An 18,275-nucleotide genomic window follows, 5' to 3' on the forward strand; every position below is an offset into this window, starting at 1 on the left:
GCATATGTAGTTTTAATTGAGCGGGATAAATTATGTCCAGTTAATGAAGACTCAAAAGGATTCTTTTATCGTTACTGTCTTGTCATATGACATAACTTCTGTTCTAGAGCCACTCAGATGTTTTTCGGGAAACTCTCACTACAAGTTGGAAATCCGCATTGAGTCTGAGTCCAATGCAAGCGATATTTGCAGGGACGGTGCTGTCCAGTGGCCGCCTAACTGTTTTAAAAAAAAATTTCACTTGTCATTTGTATCAATCAATGTCATTTCTGGTCTCTGGATGTGACTGCACTGAAAGACTTTGGTGTAAAAGAAAAAAAGCATGAACTTTCTGGGATCCACATGGAAAATATACGGTCTAGCCATGTTTGCCAAAGTAAACATTGCTTGCCAATTTGAGGAAGGCTATAGATTGAACATTCATAACCACAATAAAGAGGTTGACAAAAACAGGTATAGGCGATATAAAATAATAGATCGTCTTAACTTTGCATTTGAACTTGCACTGTGTGGCCGTGGTGAGGGTAAAGGATCAGAAAATCCTGGTGGTTTTAGAGGATTGGTGTATTTTGTGGCATCACTGGAAACAGTTCTGCATGAGCACTTGCAGACTGCCACTTTATTTAAGGGAACATCAAGGACTGTACACAAGAACGAACTCTTAATCTGCGTGCTCTCAGTTTTGGAAAGAGGGCATCACTGAATAATTCAAGAGTGCACATTTTGTTGCCATTCAGGATGGCAAAACAATGGACATTTCCACTTAGTGTCAGCTGGTGATTTTGGTCCGCTACATTGACAAACTCCATCATGTCAAAAGGGAGGTGTTTTGAGTTCATTTCTCTTCAAAGTGCCGCAGCACTTCTGGACAATCTGAGCGGTAGTCTCCCTGATGACCAGAAGGGCAAGCATATGATCATGCGAATGTCATGAGAGGAGACACAGGACACAAAAGTAGGTTCAGGATCTAGACTACGAGGGAATGCTCACTATCTCCATGGCAATGCTCACCTTATTCCAAAAAGGAGTAGTTATTTCTCAGCCCCGGCTAGATTCACTGCATTGTTTCAAGATCTCCAAAGAGAACCAGTTTTCTTGATAGCCCACAGACTCCCAAGAGTGAGGAAAGTGAGGTGGGACCTTCCACAGCAGAGCTGTACATACATACAAAAAATCAGGGAAACACATATATGTGCTTTATTTATGTGTTGTTTAATTTTATTGGCATTGTATTAATCCCCTATACCTGAACCACCTGAACAAACTAAATCTTAGCTTTTTCATAGTGAACACAATAAATAGGAGTGGATCTTCAATGAGAAATTTGCCTCACTCAAGAACAGTGCAAAATTTCTATGCATGAAAATAAAACATTGCGAGATGCCATCAGATTTTTGAACAAATAACATCAGAATCTGTGAACCAGGTGCAGTTTTCTTCTTCTGTAATGGTGCTCCTTTGAATATTTGTGCAATGCTTCTGTAATCTGCAATACTTAGTCGACTCGAATGGATATTTTTTTTTTACACTGTCTGAACTTCTACTACTGCCAAAGTCAAATACACAGTCTTTTCTTAAATGGTCATCGTTTTTAAATGGGCTCTTCAGTATTTATCTTTCATTCTTTAAAACTGTGACTTTTTATTTTTGTCAGGCGAGGGAGAAGAACAACGCAATAATTTCAGTGCCACTGTTGTTTTTACTGTCCAAATTATAAATCAACCTTGAGAACAGATGCCGTGTAATGGTTTCAATTTAGTTGGCTTCATTAGCGGGTTGATACGATGTCAATCAAAGGAATAAATCTGTCTTCTATTCGCTATGACATGATGTCTACACGAGAAAACTAGCGCGACTACAAACTGTTGTGATGGAGTGGTTTGCATTACACTTTTTACTTTTTGCCATCTCAGCTGTAAATCTGACAAACTGTGAGGGGGACTTGGCTTTTATTGAACCCATATGCGTAGGGATTTAGAGAAGGCGTTTTTTTTTCTTTTTTGGGGTTGGCGAGGACAGTTATCGCAAAACACAAATTTGAACTTTTTTCACTTGAGGTTGATGGAGAAATAGCATGGGAAATCCATTTTTAAATGGCTTGTATATGAACATCAAAAGTAAAATTAAACCACCAAGTCAATATATTTTACAACTTTACTGACACAAAACACTGGTGCTAATGTTAATTTTGAATGGAATTCAAAGTTCTTGTTTCATACGAAGCTCGACATGCCCATGTAGCATCGTACCTATAGAAAAAGCTTGTGGTGGCCGATAGAGCGACTACAACGGGATTATGTCCCCAGATCTTACATTTACTTGTGTTTCCCCAAACATTTTCACAGTAGAATGACGGGCAGCACATTATCAGGATCCCCTCCTGACACAGTGAGAAGGGCAGACAACCTCTCGTTCTCGCTCTCTTCAAGGGTAAACTTAAAACTCTCCTTGATGATAAAGTTTGCTCGTCTGGCTCATGTCTTTAGTTATGCTTCGATTGGTCGAGACTGCCAGGGGCACTCCCTTGATGCACCAAGCTTCTCTTCTCTTCTCTTCTCTTCTCTTCTCTTCTCTTCTCTTCTCTTCTCTTCTCTTCTCTTCTCTTCTCTTCTCTTCTCTCACCAGCCAGTGGTGTGTTCCAAACTTGTTTCTCTTCGTCTTTCGCGCTGTCTCCTGTCGCTAGTGCTTTCTGCTGCTGAAGGAGCACATTCCAATTTATCTGATTGTTTGTGGCGTTGGTGAATATTCAGCTGCTGGGGTTGGGAGGAGACCAGTATCGTTGTTTCTGACTTCATTACATGCACCTTAGTAAAACAAAGGACTATTATTGTTGTCATGTCTGTTGTTCTCTCATCCTTCCTTCACCCACTCATTTCTGTTGTCCAGTTTTTTCTGTCTAATCTCTGTATGTCAATCTAAAACGAGCTAGCCGAGACAAGCGGTCGCCTTTTTGAGAATAGCATCGGTTTCTGAGGTTTCTTCCTCAGAGGGAGTTTTTCCTTGCCTCCATTCCCAAGTGCTTGCTCATGTAGGGTTCAATTAGTATTCTTATACAGTAAATGTGTACATAATATATGTCTGCGATTGTCTGGCAACTGGTTCAATTTGTACACCACCTTTATTGGCTCCTGCACACCTGCCACACTAATAAGGACAATTTCTATAGAAAATGGATGGATAACGTCTGACGAGTTTGATAACTTTAGTTGTACGATGGTGCTACGTGAATAAAATTGACGTGTCACTGTTGTCAAAATAATTAAACTCTAGTATTGTGAGTCATTCAAGACCACTATTGTGCCTCGGGCCGATTAAATGCCAGGGTCGATCTGAAGGAGGGTGGATATAAAAGACAGAAGAAAGGAAGTTCCCGTGAGGAGAGTGGGGCTGACAATGAGTCTGAACAAGCGACGAGAGCGCTCTAATTACAGGGCACCAGACGATTTTTCCTGAATGATTACAGACAAAAGAGGGGCAGCATGCTTGTTAGTGTAAATACTTATCACTCCACCCTGATAAGCGCTGGCGGAACATACAGGAAAGAGCCCACAAATGTGGAGGCTCTGTCCACAGGTGGGAGATTCAAACAAAGATACGAGGCCCGCTCAGAAGGAACAAAAACGCGACGGAGTGGAACATATGATAATATTTGTGAGGTCGCCCACTCATTTTCCAAACATGCGACTTTGCTTGGTAATCTGCACCTGAGGGGGGTGACAAAAGATGGGATCGGTTTTCCAAGATGAAATATAATGACAGGAAGGACGACTGAGCGGAAATTAAATGCTCATGAGGAGGCAAAACCTCCATCTATGCATGACTCATCTGTGCTGAGAATGTGGAAGAATAAAAGCCTCCCCGAGAGAAAGATCCAATCTGTCTTTAATCAAAAACACACTGTTGGTGCTATCAAGCTGCAAACATGTGGTGCAAATAGATGGACTGATTGCTGGATGTTAGGCGAATGAATGGATGGATGCTTCGGATAAATGATAGAATGCATGAATGGAAGAATAGATGGATGGATGGCCCAGCGATTTGATGGATTTGATCAAGGGATGCCTGGAGGATTTCTGAAGGGAGAAAGAAAAAGTTGAATAGATGGAAGAATGACTGAATGGATGAATGAAGGAGGATGGAGCAATCATTAGCTGGCAGTAGTTCAGTTCAAAAAGCAAATACAACATTAGGTAAAAAAAAATAAAATACTTACAGCTCTCAATGAAGAAGACTGCATCTTGCACAACTGTGACTCTTTTAAGGAATACTGCAGTTCCTATTAATTGAACGTCTATTATCGTTTGTTCTTGTTAGTTTGTTCCGAATGTTGTACCGACTGCCGCAGACAAATTCTTTGTGTGTTCTAACGCACTTGACCATTAAAACTTATTCAGATTCTGATCGGATTCTGATTGCATGGCATGTATATGCCTTGATGGAAGAATAATTGACTGAATGGATGGAATAAGATGGATGGATGGACAGAGGAGCAGAATGGTGGCTGGAGAATTTTTGCCATTTCTTGGTCTAAGGCAATGTTTTTTTATTTTTCACATCTGGAAAAAAATGCATGACCCCTCAGTGCTGCAAATGGAACAGAATCCTCCCTGAGAGAATGATCAAATCTGTCAAATGAAAAGCACGCTCTGCTGTTATCAGACTGCAAACATATGTTGCAACCTTGGCTTAAGTCAAGTGACAATTAAGCCATGAACAAGTTAACTGGGAATGACAAGAGAACAAAAAGTTTCTTTCACCTCAGGACCAAAAAACATAAGAATGTCCTTGGAAAAACTTCTCACCTAAACACCATTGCTCCGGTGAAAGAAATTCTCTCTTTGGGCCTGATGACCCTTGGCCCCCCACCTATTTAAAAGCACAGAGGAAGCCTCTGCCACCAGATCTTTGCGGTACAGATGGGATGGGATACAGAGCACGAAATCGGTTTTGCAATCATAAACTCATTTCCATCTACTCGTAGCGACTATCAGATGAGCCCAGAAACGTGCCAATCAAAACGCAGCAATATCTCTGAAAAGGGGCAATTTTTAATAGATCTCCCACGCGCCTTCTTCTTGCTTTATGACAAGTTTCATAAAACCTTCTAAGATGCAGATTGTACGCATTGGACATGTCACATCCCTCCTGCTCCGCATCTGTTCGAAAATCTTGATATTCTTTGGAAAATGGGAATATTACTTTCATGTTCCCCAATGTACCAATGACATTCTCCGGTGACGTCTTCTGCTATTTGTGTCAACATCAACTAACAGGACATAGAAATGCTCCATGATTTCTTCTCATCCATGGGATAGGTTTACCTTCATTTTCTTGGCTTCATTGGTGAGATGCTTTTAAAATGTATGAACTTTTCTTAAGGGTTAAGATGGACTATGAATTGATGCATCGGGGTTATTCGCAACCAACAAAGTGCTTCCTTCCGGTTCAAGTGACTGGCAGCGTCTTAAGGCTGTATGTAGATGGAGACAAAACACCTGTAGAAATACTGAAGACCAAGTGAAGTGATTTTGGTGATTTCTTTCTTAATACATTAAATATGCTAGAAGATGAGTGCTGATAAGATGTGCAAAGATGGAAGAGTTTGGTATTGAATAGTTGAGATGTAGCGTGAAAAACGTTCTCAACATTTTAGTTGTCTGGATTTGGGTGGGGTTAAAAACAAGCCTAAGCACAGTCTTGAGACTCCTGTCATAAATCGGTCCTCCCCCACTATTTAAGTACCAAGTGCCGACATTCTATTAGTGAGATTTGACACAATTGACAGTTCCTCGGTATTGATAACTTCACCCATTTCTACCATGACAGCCTGCAGTTATCCATCAAGAGAAGCCCATAACCCCCCAAAAATGCATCTTCCTTGAAGCATGATCTGTTTTTCTGTAAATCCATCCATCCATTTTCTGAGACGCTTATTCTCACGAGGGTCGCAGGGAGTGCTGGAGTCTATCCCAGCTGTCAATGGGCAGGAGGCAGGGGACAACCATGTCAACAGTCGCACTCACAATCGCACCTAAGGGCAATTTAGAGTGTCCAATTAATGTTGCATGTGTTGGGATGTAGGAAGAAACCAGAGTGCCTGGAGAAAACCCACGCAGGCACGGGGAGAACAAACTCCACACAGGGAGGGTTGGGATTGAACCCGGGTCCTCAGAACTGTGAGGCCAACACTTTATAGCTGTGCCACCATGCCACCTTTTTTCTGTAAATGAATGAATAAAGTAATGAATGATTAGATAGATGGAAGAAGGATTCTATGGAACAATTATAAGATTTATGGAAGAAGGAATCAATTGATAAATGAGGTGATCCATGGATGGACAGATAGTTTGATGGCTATAAAAGTCATCATCTGGATGGATGTAAAAATGACTCAATGGATAGCTCGGTGTAAAGAAAATAGATGAACAGATGGATGAACAGACAGACAAATGATTGTATGGATAGATGGATGACTGATGAGATGGGAAAGGATGAGGTGGATTAATACACAGACTGATGAAAGAATAATTAGATGGAACAAAGACTAGATAGATGGAAGAATGAGTATATCGACCGGTGGATGAAAAGATGGGTGGATGATTGGAGAATAGGTAATGGATTGATTATTGTTGCTATCGTGACAAAATGTTTTGGCACATAGATAACATTCTGTAGGATCACAAACCAACTGACCAAAAACCATGTGCTTCTTGTCCATATCACACATAATGACCGTGTAAATAAAAAAAGTTAAAAGAAAAACAGGCACACATCCCAGAATAATCAACAATAACAGTGTTTACGGTTTCCTTTTAAAAAATGCAGAAAAACAGAGGAGTGACTGGTTTCTATTTCAGGACGATGAGTGAAAAAATCCGTCACAGAAATTTTCCGTCTGGATGTTTGGCAAACATTATAACCAAAGACTATTCGTGTGGGGTGAAAAAAAGAGACGTTTAAGAATCATATCAAGTACTATCGCGTATTCAATGGCTTCCTTTTACTAAAACATTTCGCAAGACAGCCTTAAGTGGTTGTGATGGGCGTGCGTGAAATGAAAGTGGCGCTGTCAGTTGGGCACTTTGGCACACTCGCATGCAGAGAATATTACAGGGCCCTTTGCCACCACAGCTAACACTTACACTTTATCAAATTGGAGGTAAGACACCATAGAACAGCCAGACTAGCAATTATGATTTGACGGCGGTTTAGCATGAAACTTTTGTTTGTGCGCGCCAAGCGAAAATCACAAACACGACGGCACAGGGAAGGAGGCTGAAAGCAGCTGCCGAGTGTCTTTTGGTTTCAGGCTGCTTATTTAGACTAATCCGCGTCTTTGGCCACAGACATCGAGGTCTTTGTTTGGAGTCGAGTACATGCTCGTCTAACAGTCTAATAGAAAACACAAACTGAGTGACATTAATTTGTCTCGCAAGAGACAACTGAGTGCAAATTTATGGAGGGTATTCCACAAAGAATTCTGGGCTGTCACAATGGAACTTTGGAGCAAAACACCACTAAAAAAAGTTGCAGTGCCTTGAAGCTTTTCAAGCGGTTACATACGGACAATCACAACAGAATAGAAACTTATTGATGGTAGAGTCATTTTTTACTATTCACGGAGCTTTAGCCCTCCCGTAAATATCCAACAACCTGGAGCAAGTAATTGACTGTACCCTTAATTTTTTTTTTTTTAATGAATTCACTATATAAACTGTGTGTGGCAGGGTGGATCAGATGGAAAGCTTTGGCCTCACAGTTCTGAGGTCCTGGGTTCACTCCCGGACCCCCCTGTGTGGAGTTTGTATGCTCTCCCCGTGCCTGCGTGGGTTTCCTCCGGGCACTCCGGTTTCCTCCCACATGCAACATTAATTGGACACTCTAAATTGCCCCTTGGTGTGATTGTGAGTGCGACTGTTGTCTATCTTCATGTGCCCTGGGATTGGCCTGCAACCATTTCAGGGTGTACCCAGCCTCCTGCCTGTTGACAGCTGGCAGTGGCTCCAGCACTCCCGCGACCCTTGTGAGGATAAGAGTCTAAGAAAATGGATGGATGGATGGATATATAAACTGTCGTACCACACACTATGATCACCCAAAAAAAAAGAATATCATTTCAAGCTAATTTTACATAATTTCCTTTCCTTTATCATCTAAAAAATATCTTACACCCATCTGTCCCTTTTCATAGCCATCCATTTTCTTGTTGAATAAAGTCTGTAAACATGGATCTTCTGTTGTTTTGCTTCGGGGTCCAAATATGAATTTTGTTTAACGCAAACCAACAGTTTTGAATCCAAGCTCAACACGGCATTTGGGTAGAGGCAGAAGATTTGGGAGGGAATCTGGATTTGCCATGCTTTTGATAATGACTGTGAAATGTCCAGACACTGGAAGTTGGATGGGTTTAGGCGCTTCACACTTGAACAGCGTATGAATATATAGGGTATGAAGAGAGTATGTGTCGTAATAATAGTGTGTCACAATTGTGAGAAAATATGATGCAGAATGAGTGAGAAAGGCCATGTAACGAAGCCCCTGATGTTCAATTTGAGCTATGGGCTGACTCAGTGTCACTCACGACATATTTCATAGTTCATATACTGTATCTGTAAATACATTATTTTGCAATCAAATGCACTTTCTCGATTTTGATTTGTTTTATAGTTTAAGGTGTCACAATCAGTAAAGAATATTAGTTTCAAAGTCATTGGTCTGCCTGCCAAATTTGTTTTCACAAAAAGCTATTTTTCACCGCTTTTTGGTCATAGATCATTGTTTTTGGTGAAACCAATGCATGTTTGCCAACTGATTACTCAAGAATGAAAGAAGGTCTGCTGTTCAGGTAGGTTCAATGAACGCTCGACCAAAATGTTCTGCAACTGTGGGAAACGGTGATAAAAACAGCGGGCAGTCAACGAGTTCAGCTTATGTTACAGTCATCAATGTGTTCGGAACAGGGATAATCCTTACTGGCTCTTAAAAATGGCAATATACTAAACTATTCAAATGTGGCTAATTATTACAATCTAATAGCATGAACACAACTCAGGAAGGAGCAGGGACTTTGTCGCCTGGTTCACGGACCTCGTGTTCTTGTCCCAATTTTCATGCTGTTAATCGATGTTGACTGCCACATGGACGGCTCAATTCTTCGCTGTTTCAGGGAAGAGTCACTTATTGGAACAAGACCATCCGCCTCGTGTCTCTGGCCTCCAAGCTGTTTTCTGCCAAGTACCAGATCATAAAGAGCATCACATGATTGTCTTTCTCTGGCTGAACTTTTTTTTCTTTTCTCTCTCTCTCTATTCTCCTCAGATGCTGGGGTGCACTAAGTGCCGAGAAAAAAGAAGTGAGATTTGAAGGTGGGAAAATGGTGATAACAGTGTCCAGAGAACCATAATGTACACCCTGGATCTTAGATGTTCCCAATCTCTTGCAATCGGCATAAACACATCCAGATGAAGTGAAATGAGCATCCAGTATCCCACAAACTTGCACTAAAAATACAAGCTAGCATTCATGAGTGCTGAGAAACAAATTGAAGTGAACTGTAGCCTTCACTTAATGACACAGCGACATCATGAGAACTGAAGACAAATGAGTCTGTTTTCCGCCTAGCCTTAAACTGCAGGAGGGGGCATGATGGCTGTAATCGGCTTTAATAGCACGCTTGCACGCACAGCTACTGATGCGGACTGCCGAGCCGAGCCTAGGTTGCCAGTTAACGGCGACCGAACATGAGACAAAGTGCAGGTTGTACCTGACAGCAGATTCTCTAGAGGACAGGACCCGACAGGCCGCCGGGAGCTCCAGAGCAACCGGCTGTAAATTGAGGAAAAAAAACAACACAAAAACATGTAGTCTTGGATGTAAAATCCAACAGTAACGATGAGGTCATATAAAAGTCTGCTATCATAGGCAGATATAGTGGAAGCTTTTAGGTGTACAGAGAACTGCCATTCATCATGGGGGATACATTCTGGACTGCCCCCAAAAGTGAAAATTTGTGATTAAGAAAGACCAGACAAAGAGATAGTGAGGGTGGATGACTTCAAATACTTGGGGTCAACAATACAGAGCAATGGAGAGTGTGGTAAAGAAGTGAAGAAACTGGTCCAAGCAGGGTGGAACAGTTGGGGGAAGGTGTCTGGTGTTCTCTGTGGCAGAAGAGTATCCCCCATGATGAAAGGCAAAATTTATAAAACAGTGGTGAGGCCGCCCATGAATGTACAGATTAGAGACGGTGGCACAGAAAAACACTAGGAAGCAGAACTAGAGGTAGCAGAAATGAAGATGTTGAGATTCTCGCTTGGAGTGAGCAGGTTGGATTAGAAAGGAGCTCATAAGAGGGACAGCCAAAGTTGGATGTTTTGGAGTGAAGGTTAGAGAGAGCAGACTTCGATGGTTTGGACATGTTCAGAGGCGAGAGAGTGAGTATATTGGCGGAAGGGTGCTGAGGATGGAGCTGCCAGGCAAAAGAGTGAAAGGAAGACCAAAGAAAAGGTTGATGGATGTTGTTAGGGAGCACATGAGCACAGTGGGTGTTAGAGAGGAAGATGCACGAGATAGGCTTAGATGAAAAAAGATGACACGCTGTGTCGACCCCTAACGAGACAAGCCGAAAGGAATAGAAGATCAGAGGCTCAGGCAAGATCACGAGAACGTAACCTAGGATAAAGTAGTAATACAAAAGCATAGTCTTAGTAGTCCTATTGATATGTTCCCTGTCATATGGCATGAGCGAAGGTGATTGAAAACCCATAAGGAGCACAATAAACGCAAAGCCCTTTGGAATATATTTTGGTAGAAGGCACTGGTGCACTTGAGCGTCAAAACTGCTGCATTTGACTTTGTTGTGCGTGTTTGCCAATTTGGCAGAGCAGTCAATGGCTAGATGTTTTTTTACGGGGGCACCTGGAATGCACTTTGGAGAGTGATGTTCTGCTGTCAAAGTGCCTCTAAACTTATGCCTACTGGAAGCACATCTAGTTTTTGGCGCAGCGGATCTAACGCAGTTCACAGGCAGTCAGGCAAGCAGGTTCCTTGAACATGTGTGGTGTGACGCATTTCAACAGCAGACATGGAACCCTCTGAATCAATGGAGTAATCCATTCATTGAAACATTGTCGTCATTATTGTATATTTTAAATCAACTCACATACTGGCTGGCATGCAGCTATGGTGTTATAGGGCAGTGGACAATGGATGGACGGAATACTTGGTCTGTAGATTCATTTTTAAGTCGCCAGAGGGTTTCATCCACTCAGTCTGTATTTAATAAGGGTACACACTAACGTTTAATGCTCCAGACACCCATGGATCAACAAGTCTTCACAGGATTGGAGTTGGCTGTGACGATGCCCACACCAATGTAGATATCCCACTTTTAAATCTGCTGTGGGTTTGCTGGTCCAGGAAATTATTAAAATCGGGTCTAGCCTGCATCTTCGGTGAGCTAGTGCAAGCACGCAGCTGAATTTGTGCTGGTCACGAAAATAGAGCCCTTTGTGGAGACTTGACTCGATAAATAAGCCAGACATCTGCTTCCTGCCCCCCTGAAGCTCAAGCTCATGTAATCATTCAACACTCGTGGACTTCCTGTCGCCACCCTGCCAACCTGTTCTTTCTTTCCCTCCCACCAACTCCCTTAGCTGCATGGGAATTGTTGACTCACGGTCGAGTGTAACAACACTTTGGGGTCGGAGGCGTCCATCTGCTCACCAGCGACTGCTGTGCTCTGGCCCGTGTTACTGAACAAACCCCTCCAGATGTGGTAGAAAAGCGTCTACACTTGTGACAACAAACTGAGCACTTGCAAAAATGAAAGTATATCAAGTGAATGAGTGAACATCTTGTAAAGGGGTCAGAAAAAAATAGATTTAAAAAATTCTGAAAGAGGAAGTAAATCTCAATACAGTAGACTCTTATGTTTTCCGGAGTTAAGAATCTAGAATTGCCCGTTTATGGAAAATCTACAAAGTAGTGATCATATTCATTTGATTATTTATATATACTCTCTCTTATTTAGGCAGCACGGTGGATTAGCTGGAAAGTGTTGGCCTCACAGTTCTGAGGTCCCGGGTTTGATCCCGGACCCGCCTGTGTGGAGATTGCATGTTCTTCCCATGCCTGCGTGGGTTTTCTCCAAACACGCCGGTTTCCTCCCACATCCCAAAAACATGCAACATTAATTGGACACACTAAACTGCCCGTGGGTGTGATTGTGCCCTGAAATTGGCTGGCAACCAGTTCAGGGTGGACTTCGTCTCCTGCCTATTGACAGCTGGGGTAGGCTCCAGCACTCCCGCGACCCATGTGAGGATAAGAAAATGGATGGCTGGATGTCTCTTATTTATCTTTCACATAGTCTTAATACTTCCTACTGAATAATTTTAGAATTGATTATTTTCCCAGTCATCCCATTAATTTATTCAAGCAATCACATAAAAATTGCTTTTGCATAATACCAATCCAAAATATGCACGTGAGGTGCAGGTATTTATTTATTTTGTATCCCCTTGGGGAGGCTATTGTCACATTTTCCTTGTAGTATGTCTGACTTTTGTGTGGTTCTAAAAGGTGGGGTCTGGCCTGTTGAGAAGGAGTCAATAAATGAGTTGGTTTTTGCTAGCTCAGGTTCGGCAGTCTGCATGTTGAATCCCTGGACGTCAGTTGTGTATGAAATGTTAAAGTGCAAAGTTTGTTACAGATCTGTATTTAACAAATACACTTGATTTGAGTTTTTTCAAAACATTTCAAAGCACTGAACAATTATGCTGACTTTGTACATTTAATTTGGTGATTCTTCAGAAAGTGCTATAGGGAGCCCGATTACCTAATTTTTCCAAAAAGAAATAATTACAGTGGTGCCTCGGTTCTCGAACACAATCTGTTCCAGAAGGCTGGTTGAAAACCAAAACATTTGAAAATTGAAGCATGTTTTCCCATTACAATGAATGGAAAATGAAATAATGCGTTCCAAGCCTAAAAAAATAGTTTTTTAAGTGATATTTTTTTGCTTTTCCTGATAATAAACTGCATAGTAGAAATACATTTACAGTTTACTTTTTTTTTGATCATTTAAGAAATATATTTATTTTTTGCTTAAAATGTATGCTTTAGCCTAATAGAGTATGCTAGGCTGGAAGTGCATTGCCGTATCTGTAGCAACTCTGCTCCCAGCCTTGTAAACCTTTTTTTTTTTTGTTGTTAAGAAAAAAAAAACTACTTGCAACTAGATGTAGGGATAATGGAACAAAAGAAAAAAGCAATGCAAAACAACAATTTCAGATGTCTTCGGTGGCGGGTGACTCGCCCCTTTTTCCACAAAGAACGAATAGAATATTTGTTTCTGCTGTATTTTAAGAGCGTGACATCGGCTTTGTGGGGCTGCATTCCTTTTGTAACACTCGTTTCTCTCTCACCAGCTCCATCTTCAGTCATGGCAACAAGTTGCTTCCAGGCTCAAAGCGGTTAATGATTTTACATCTCTCCCCTGTGAACTGCGGGGGCAAGCGTTAACTTGCACAGGACGCTTCTCATCTATTCCAGACTATCGTGAGCTAACATTTGCCCCGGGCGCAGTCGGGAAATATCATCACGCCATTCAAGGAGAGCTTCCGTGATTATGATGATGAAACATTAGATGAATTTTCGTTTTAGCACATTAGCGGTAAAAAGCAATGCAATTCACGTCAACTAAGAGTTCTATTCCGTAGAGACATTCTTTTGCCAAATTGGGGTCACAATAAGGCTACACTATTGTCTTTTGAGCAATAACATCCAAGCCTTTCACAATTTAACCTTGACTGCTCTGGAAAATACCTGCACATTTTTGCCTGTGGTAAAAGTACACACAGTTACCTTGGAGTCCAAGAATTATGCCTTTAAGGTCCATTTGTCAATTGTAATTGTCCTCCGAGCATATCTTGACGAATGATATTATGGTGAAATGCGATGATTATAAGTTCAACAAGGCCAAAGTTTGTCATTGTCAAACTATGCAGAGCTAAAATATAAAATCACAATCCAACTTGTTGGAATCCCAAAATCAAATCCAGGAAAGTTTGTTTTTTTCCACAGAAAAGTAAAAATGTCTTTTCGGATAGTCACTGAGCATTACCCCTTTCATGGTGCCTAAAAACTTTTCCGCGTGAAGCCTACCTGGCAATTTCTCAGATTCTCAGGTAAGACTCTGCCTGTGCATCAGGGATGCTGTACGGCAAGCACGATATTAAAGTATATTCTTTTGATTACATCTGATTTTGATGTGACCTATTTTTCTCGATCAGGTCCCTGAGCATAGCTCCTTTCACACCACCTGTAAAAAGTGCTCCATTTTATTTCTGCTTCAGAGACAGCCGAAGCAGAGTTGGGACATCGCTGTATTTTGTGCAAACCAGTAATGATGAATATTTTACATGTCACCATTTGCAAGATTCCCCCCCCCCCCAAAAAAAAATAATAACCTTGAGTGTCAAAAACTATTGAGTCTGTCTTGGAAATGTCTTTTTTTTTTTTTTTTTTGATAAATCCAGCAGTGAGTTCATTAAATATTCCACTTTGATACACAGAGATTCTCAGTGGAGCTTGTAAAGTTCAACACAATGCATTCCAGGACACTGGTCAACATTCAATTTCTTGGGATTTTGGTGTGTTTTTGTTTTTTTCCCAAATCTCTACCAAGGTCCCAGACTGTAGCTGCTTCTACAATGCCTGTAAGAAATATCCATTTTCCTCTCTTTCTCTGACTTCACCATGCAAAGCCGACCCAGCAAATTAGCTTTGCAAAAGACAAGGAAAATGTCCTGGCCCATAACAGGATTTCTCAGTTCACCTTTTTCTGATGTGATTTCCTGGTCTGCTCTTAATCAGCCCAAAGTATGCTTCAGTCAAATGAAATGGAGAATTCTGTTTGGTTCACTGGGGATGTCAGTGGTGGGCTAGAGAGATGATCGATGTCCTTCAGTGTAGCGGGGAGTCATAGTCACTGCTCAAATGGGATACTCCGAGATTTATAAAACATGCCTTTGGCAGTCGGAGTATAAACGAAAATGAAATGGTTTTTACAGGCACAATGAGAGCTTACTTCACATTCATCGGGCCTCCTGTGACGGCAGGCTGGAGGTGGACACAAGCCTCCCTCCCTATCCCTCTCCTCGCTCTGCTGGAGCTTCGTATCCACCTCGCTTGTTATCGCCTGTTGCCATGTCAGGGTGCTTGCATGGAGACGGTATGCCATGCACGGATCTGAGGACTGGCATAGGGTGGCTGCACCCAAACTAGATTGAAACCTGGATGCCCTATTGGCCACCCATGTTGTGTGTGTTTTAGTCACATTTTTGTTTGTCTATAATTACCTTGAGAGGCAGAATTTTCAAGAGCTGTATGACACCAATGAAACACTTCACCACACTATTTTTCCCCATATAAAATTAAAGCAGTCACAAGTAAGACGCTAACTGAAACCCAGAGTAGTTTAAACCAGCAGATGATCACAAGTAAAATATCTATAACAGAGTGAAGGTCAATTTTTAGTATGTTTCACCGAATCATGTGACCTTATAGATCAAAAGATGGTAAACCTCCACAGCTATGCACATTGTGTCTTCCCCCCTGGCATTTGGACTTTGGCCTGTTTTACTGCCACTTCTCAGAAGCACAGAGGAAACTGGTTTGCACAAGAAAAACGGATCAAACCGTAGACCCTGTACATACATTGATGCCTCAGTGTGTGGGTTGGACATGGATCTATCTGTATATACTTTGTAAGCTCATTTCCTTAATTGCAACATAAAGTGATCCATTGAATTTGATAATTCCATTACTGTCTGAATTATAAACAAATGTTGAGTTATATTGTAATAATCCAGCCCAATGGGGGCACAAACCAGTGCAATCTGTAGGCTGGTCCCAAGCCCGGATAAATGCAGAGTTGCGTAAGAAGGGCATCCGGCGTAAAAACTGTGCCAAACAAATATGAGTGTTCATCTAAAGAATCCCATACAGGAAAAGCTCAGGAGTTGGTTGACATGATGATTAGGAGAAAAGTTGATATATTGTGCATCCAAGAGAGCAGGTGGAAAGGTAGTAAGGCTAGAAGTTTGGGAGCAGGGTTTAAATTATTCTACCACGGAGTAGATGGGAAGAGAAATGGAGTAGGGGTTATTTTAAAGGAAGAGCTGGCTAAGAATGTCTTGGAGGTGGAAAGAGTATCAGATCGAGTGATGAGACTAAAATTTGAAATTGAGGGTGTTATGTATAATGTGGTTAGAGGCTATGCCCCACAGGTAGGATGTGACCTAGAGTTGAAAAAGAACTTCTGGAAGAAACTAGAGCGGAGGTAGACGCACCCAGGTGGATTATATTTTGTGCAGACGATGTAATCTGAAGGGGAGAGTGTAGCTCGACAGCATAGGATGGTAGTGTGTAGGATGACTCTGGTGGTGGGTAGGAAGATTAAGAAGACAAAGGTAGAGCAGAGAGCCATGTGGTGGAAGCTTAGAAAGGAAGAATGTTGTGCGGCCTTCCGGAAAGAGGTGAGACAGGCTCTCGATGGACAGCAGAACCTCCCGGAAGACTGGACAACGACAGCCAAGGTAATTAAAGAGATAGGCAGGAGAGTATTTGGTGTGTCTTCTGGTAGGAAAGGGGAGAAGGAGACTTGGTGGATAGGCTAAGATGGAAAAAGATGACACGGTGTGGCGACCCCTAACGGGACAAGCCGAAAGGAAAAGAAGAAGAGAGAGTTATATTGTAATGTGTGGTATCCTTATCACCCATCCATCCATCCATCCATCCATCCATCCATCCATAATCTGAATCACTTATCCTCACTAGGGTTGTGGGTGTGCTGCTGGCACCTTTCCCAGCTGACTTTGGTCGAGAGGTGGGTGGACATTGGAATGGTCACCAGCCAATTGCATGCCTAATGTAGGCAAACAATCATATACAACTACAGCCAATTACGGTAATTTCCAGCCTACAAGACGCAACTTTTTTCACACGCTTTCAATCCTTCGGTTTATGCGGTGATGCGGCACTAGCGTTAGTACGGCGCTAGCATTAGCACACATGCTTATAAGCCTTGGTATACAAAAAGTTTAACGACAGCGCCCCGCGATAACGCTAGCCCCGCGCTAGCGTTAAACGCTTTCTGTGGACCGAGGCTTATAACCAGGTGTGCTCTGGAGGCCGGGAATTACGGTAAGAGTCTTCAAAGAACTGACAATGCAGTTTTTCAAATCTTGGAAGAAAATGAAGGACTCAGACAAAACCGACACAGACGAGGGGACAACATGACAACTCCCCGCAGGAAAGTTGGCTTTGAACTGAGGACCTCAGAACTGTGGGCCACCACTGCTGTACACTTGACAGCATTGATGGGCACGTCACCAACAGTCAGTTTTCTGCTCAAGCCTCTCGTTGGAGAAAAAAACCAAAAAGAGTGCTTGGTGTGGCGTGACCGCAGTTGGATAAGATCTTCCACAGAAAGCCCTAACATAGCCCGACACCCTCAGATGATATGACATGCATGGAATTACACACTTGAAGGACTAGTGAAAAAGTTTTTACCATCGACTCGCAGAAGTTGACATTCCATCCGTGCAGCTGTGGCTGGATCGCCTCCGCACGGCGGACGTCCTTCTCACACTCGAGGACCCCAAGGCCTGAAACATGAGGATTATGCTGGTGTTCCAATGGGAAATCAAATCCAACAACTTCAAAGTGCACCAATGTATTGACCACTTTGCAGCGGACGTTAGAAGCCGAGCGGTTTATTGCATTCCACGTTCGAGGCTGATGGGAAATAAGAGTTTACAAAGCTGCAATCCCAACTAGCTGGTTCAGTTCCAACTTGACATACGTGTGTAAGTCGTTGTGTGACCGGGCTCGTAAGTGTTTTTACTTGCATATCAAATCAATTTTGTCCATTAAAATGAATGGAAATGACATTGCGCTTCTGCAGCCCCCAAAAGAACAACACTATTGTTTTTCTTTTTAAATAAAGAAACATGCTGTTGCACTGGATTGTAATTGTAAATGAACAAATAAAACATCCTATAGTAGAAAGAAATATACTGGTGTGAAGGTGAGCTAAATAATGAGATGAGGGGCCACAAGCGAGTCATGTATCTTTACTCTCCACATGAAACTAACTGACAGCACAACAACAACAATGACAGAGAGCCCACCTCTTGAAACCCGGAAGCCTGTGCAACATCTGTCTGCTGAGTGTCTCTCCCTTTTTGGATCACCACACAGCATTTCCT

General features: G+C 42.1%; 1 protein-coding gene across 1 annotated transcript in view; it reads right to left on the minus strand.

Moving 5' to 3' along the window:
* Positions 1-775: 775 nt before the first annotated feature.
* stk40 (serine/threonine kinase 40) overlaps positions 776-18,275 on the minus strand; it is a 74,290-nt gene continuing 56,790 nt past the window's right edge. Inside the window, exons 11-13 of the mRNA XM_061820956.1 lie at positions 17,578-17,672; positions 1,012-1,154; positions 776-889 (exon numbers count right to left, since the gene is read on the minus strand). Of these exons, the coding sequence (XP_061676940.1) occupies positions 1,055-1,154; positions 17,578-17,672 (195 nt within the window). The 3' untranslated portion in view covers positions 776-889; positions 1,012-1,054. The remainder of the gene's footprint in view (positions 890-1,011; positions 1,155-17,577; positions 17,673-18,275) is intronic.

This window comes from Syngnathoides biaculeatus, chromosome 5 (genome assembly GCF_019802595.1).
Source record: "Syngnathoides biaculeatus isolate LvHL_M chromosome 5, ASM1980259v1, whole genome shotgun sequence".
In the NCBI taxonomy this organism is placed as follows: Eukaryota; Metazoa; Chordata; class Actinopteri; order Syngnathiformes; family Syngnathidae; genus Syngnathoides; species Syngnathoides biaculeatus.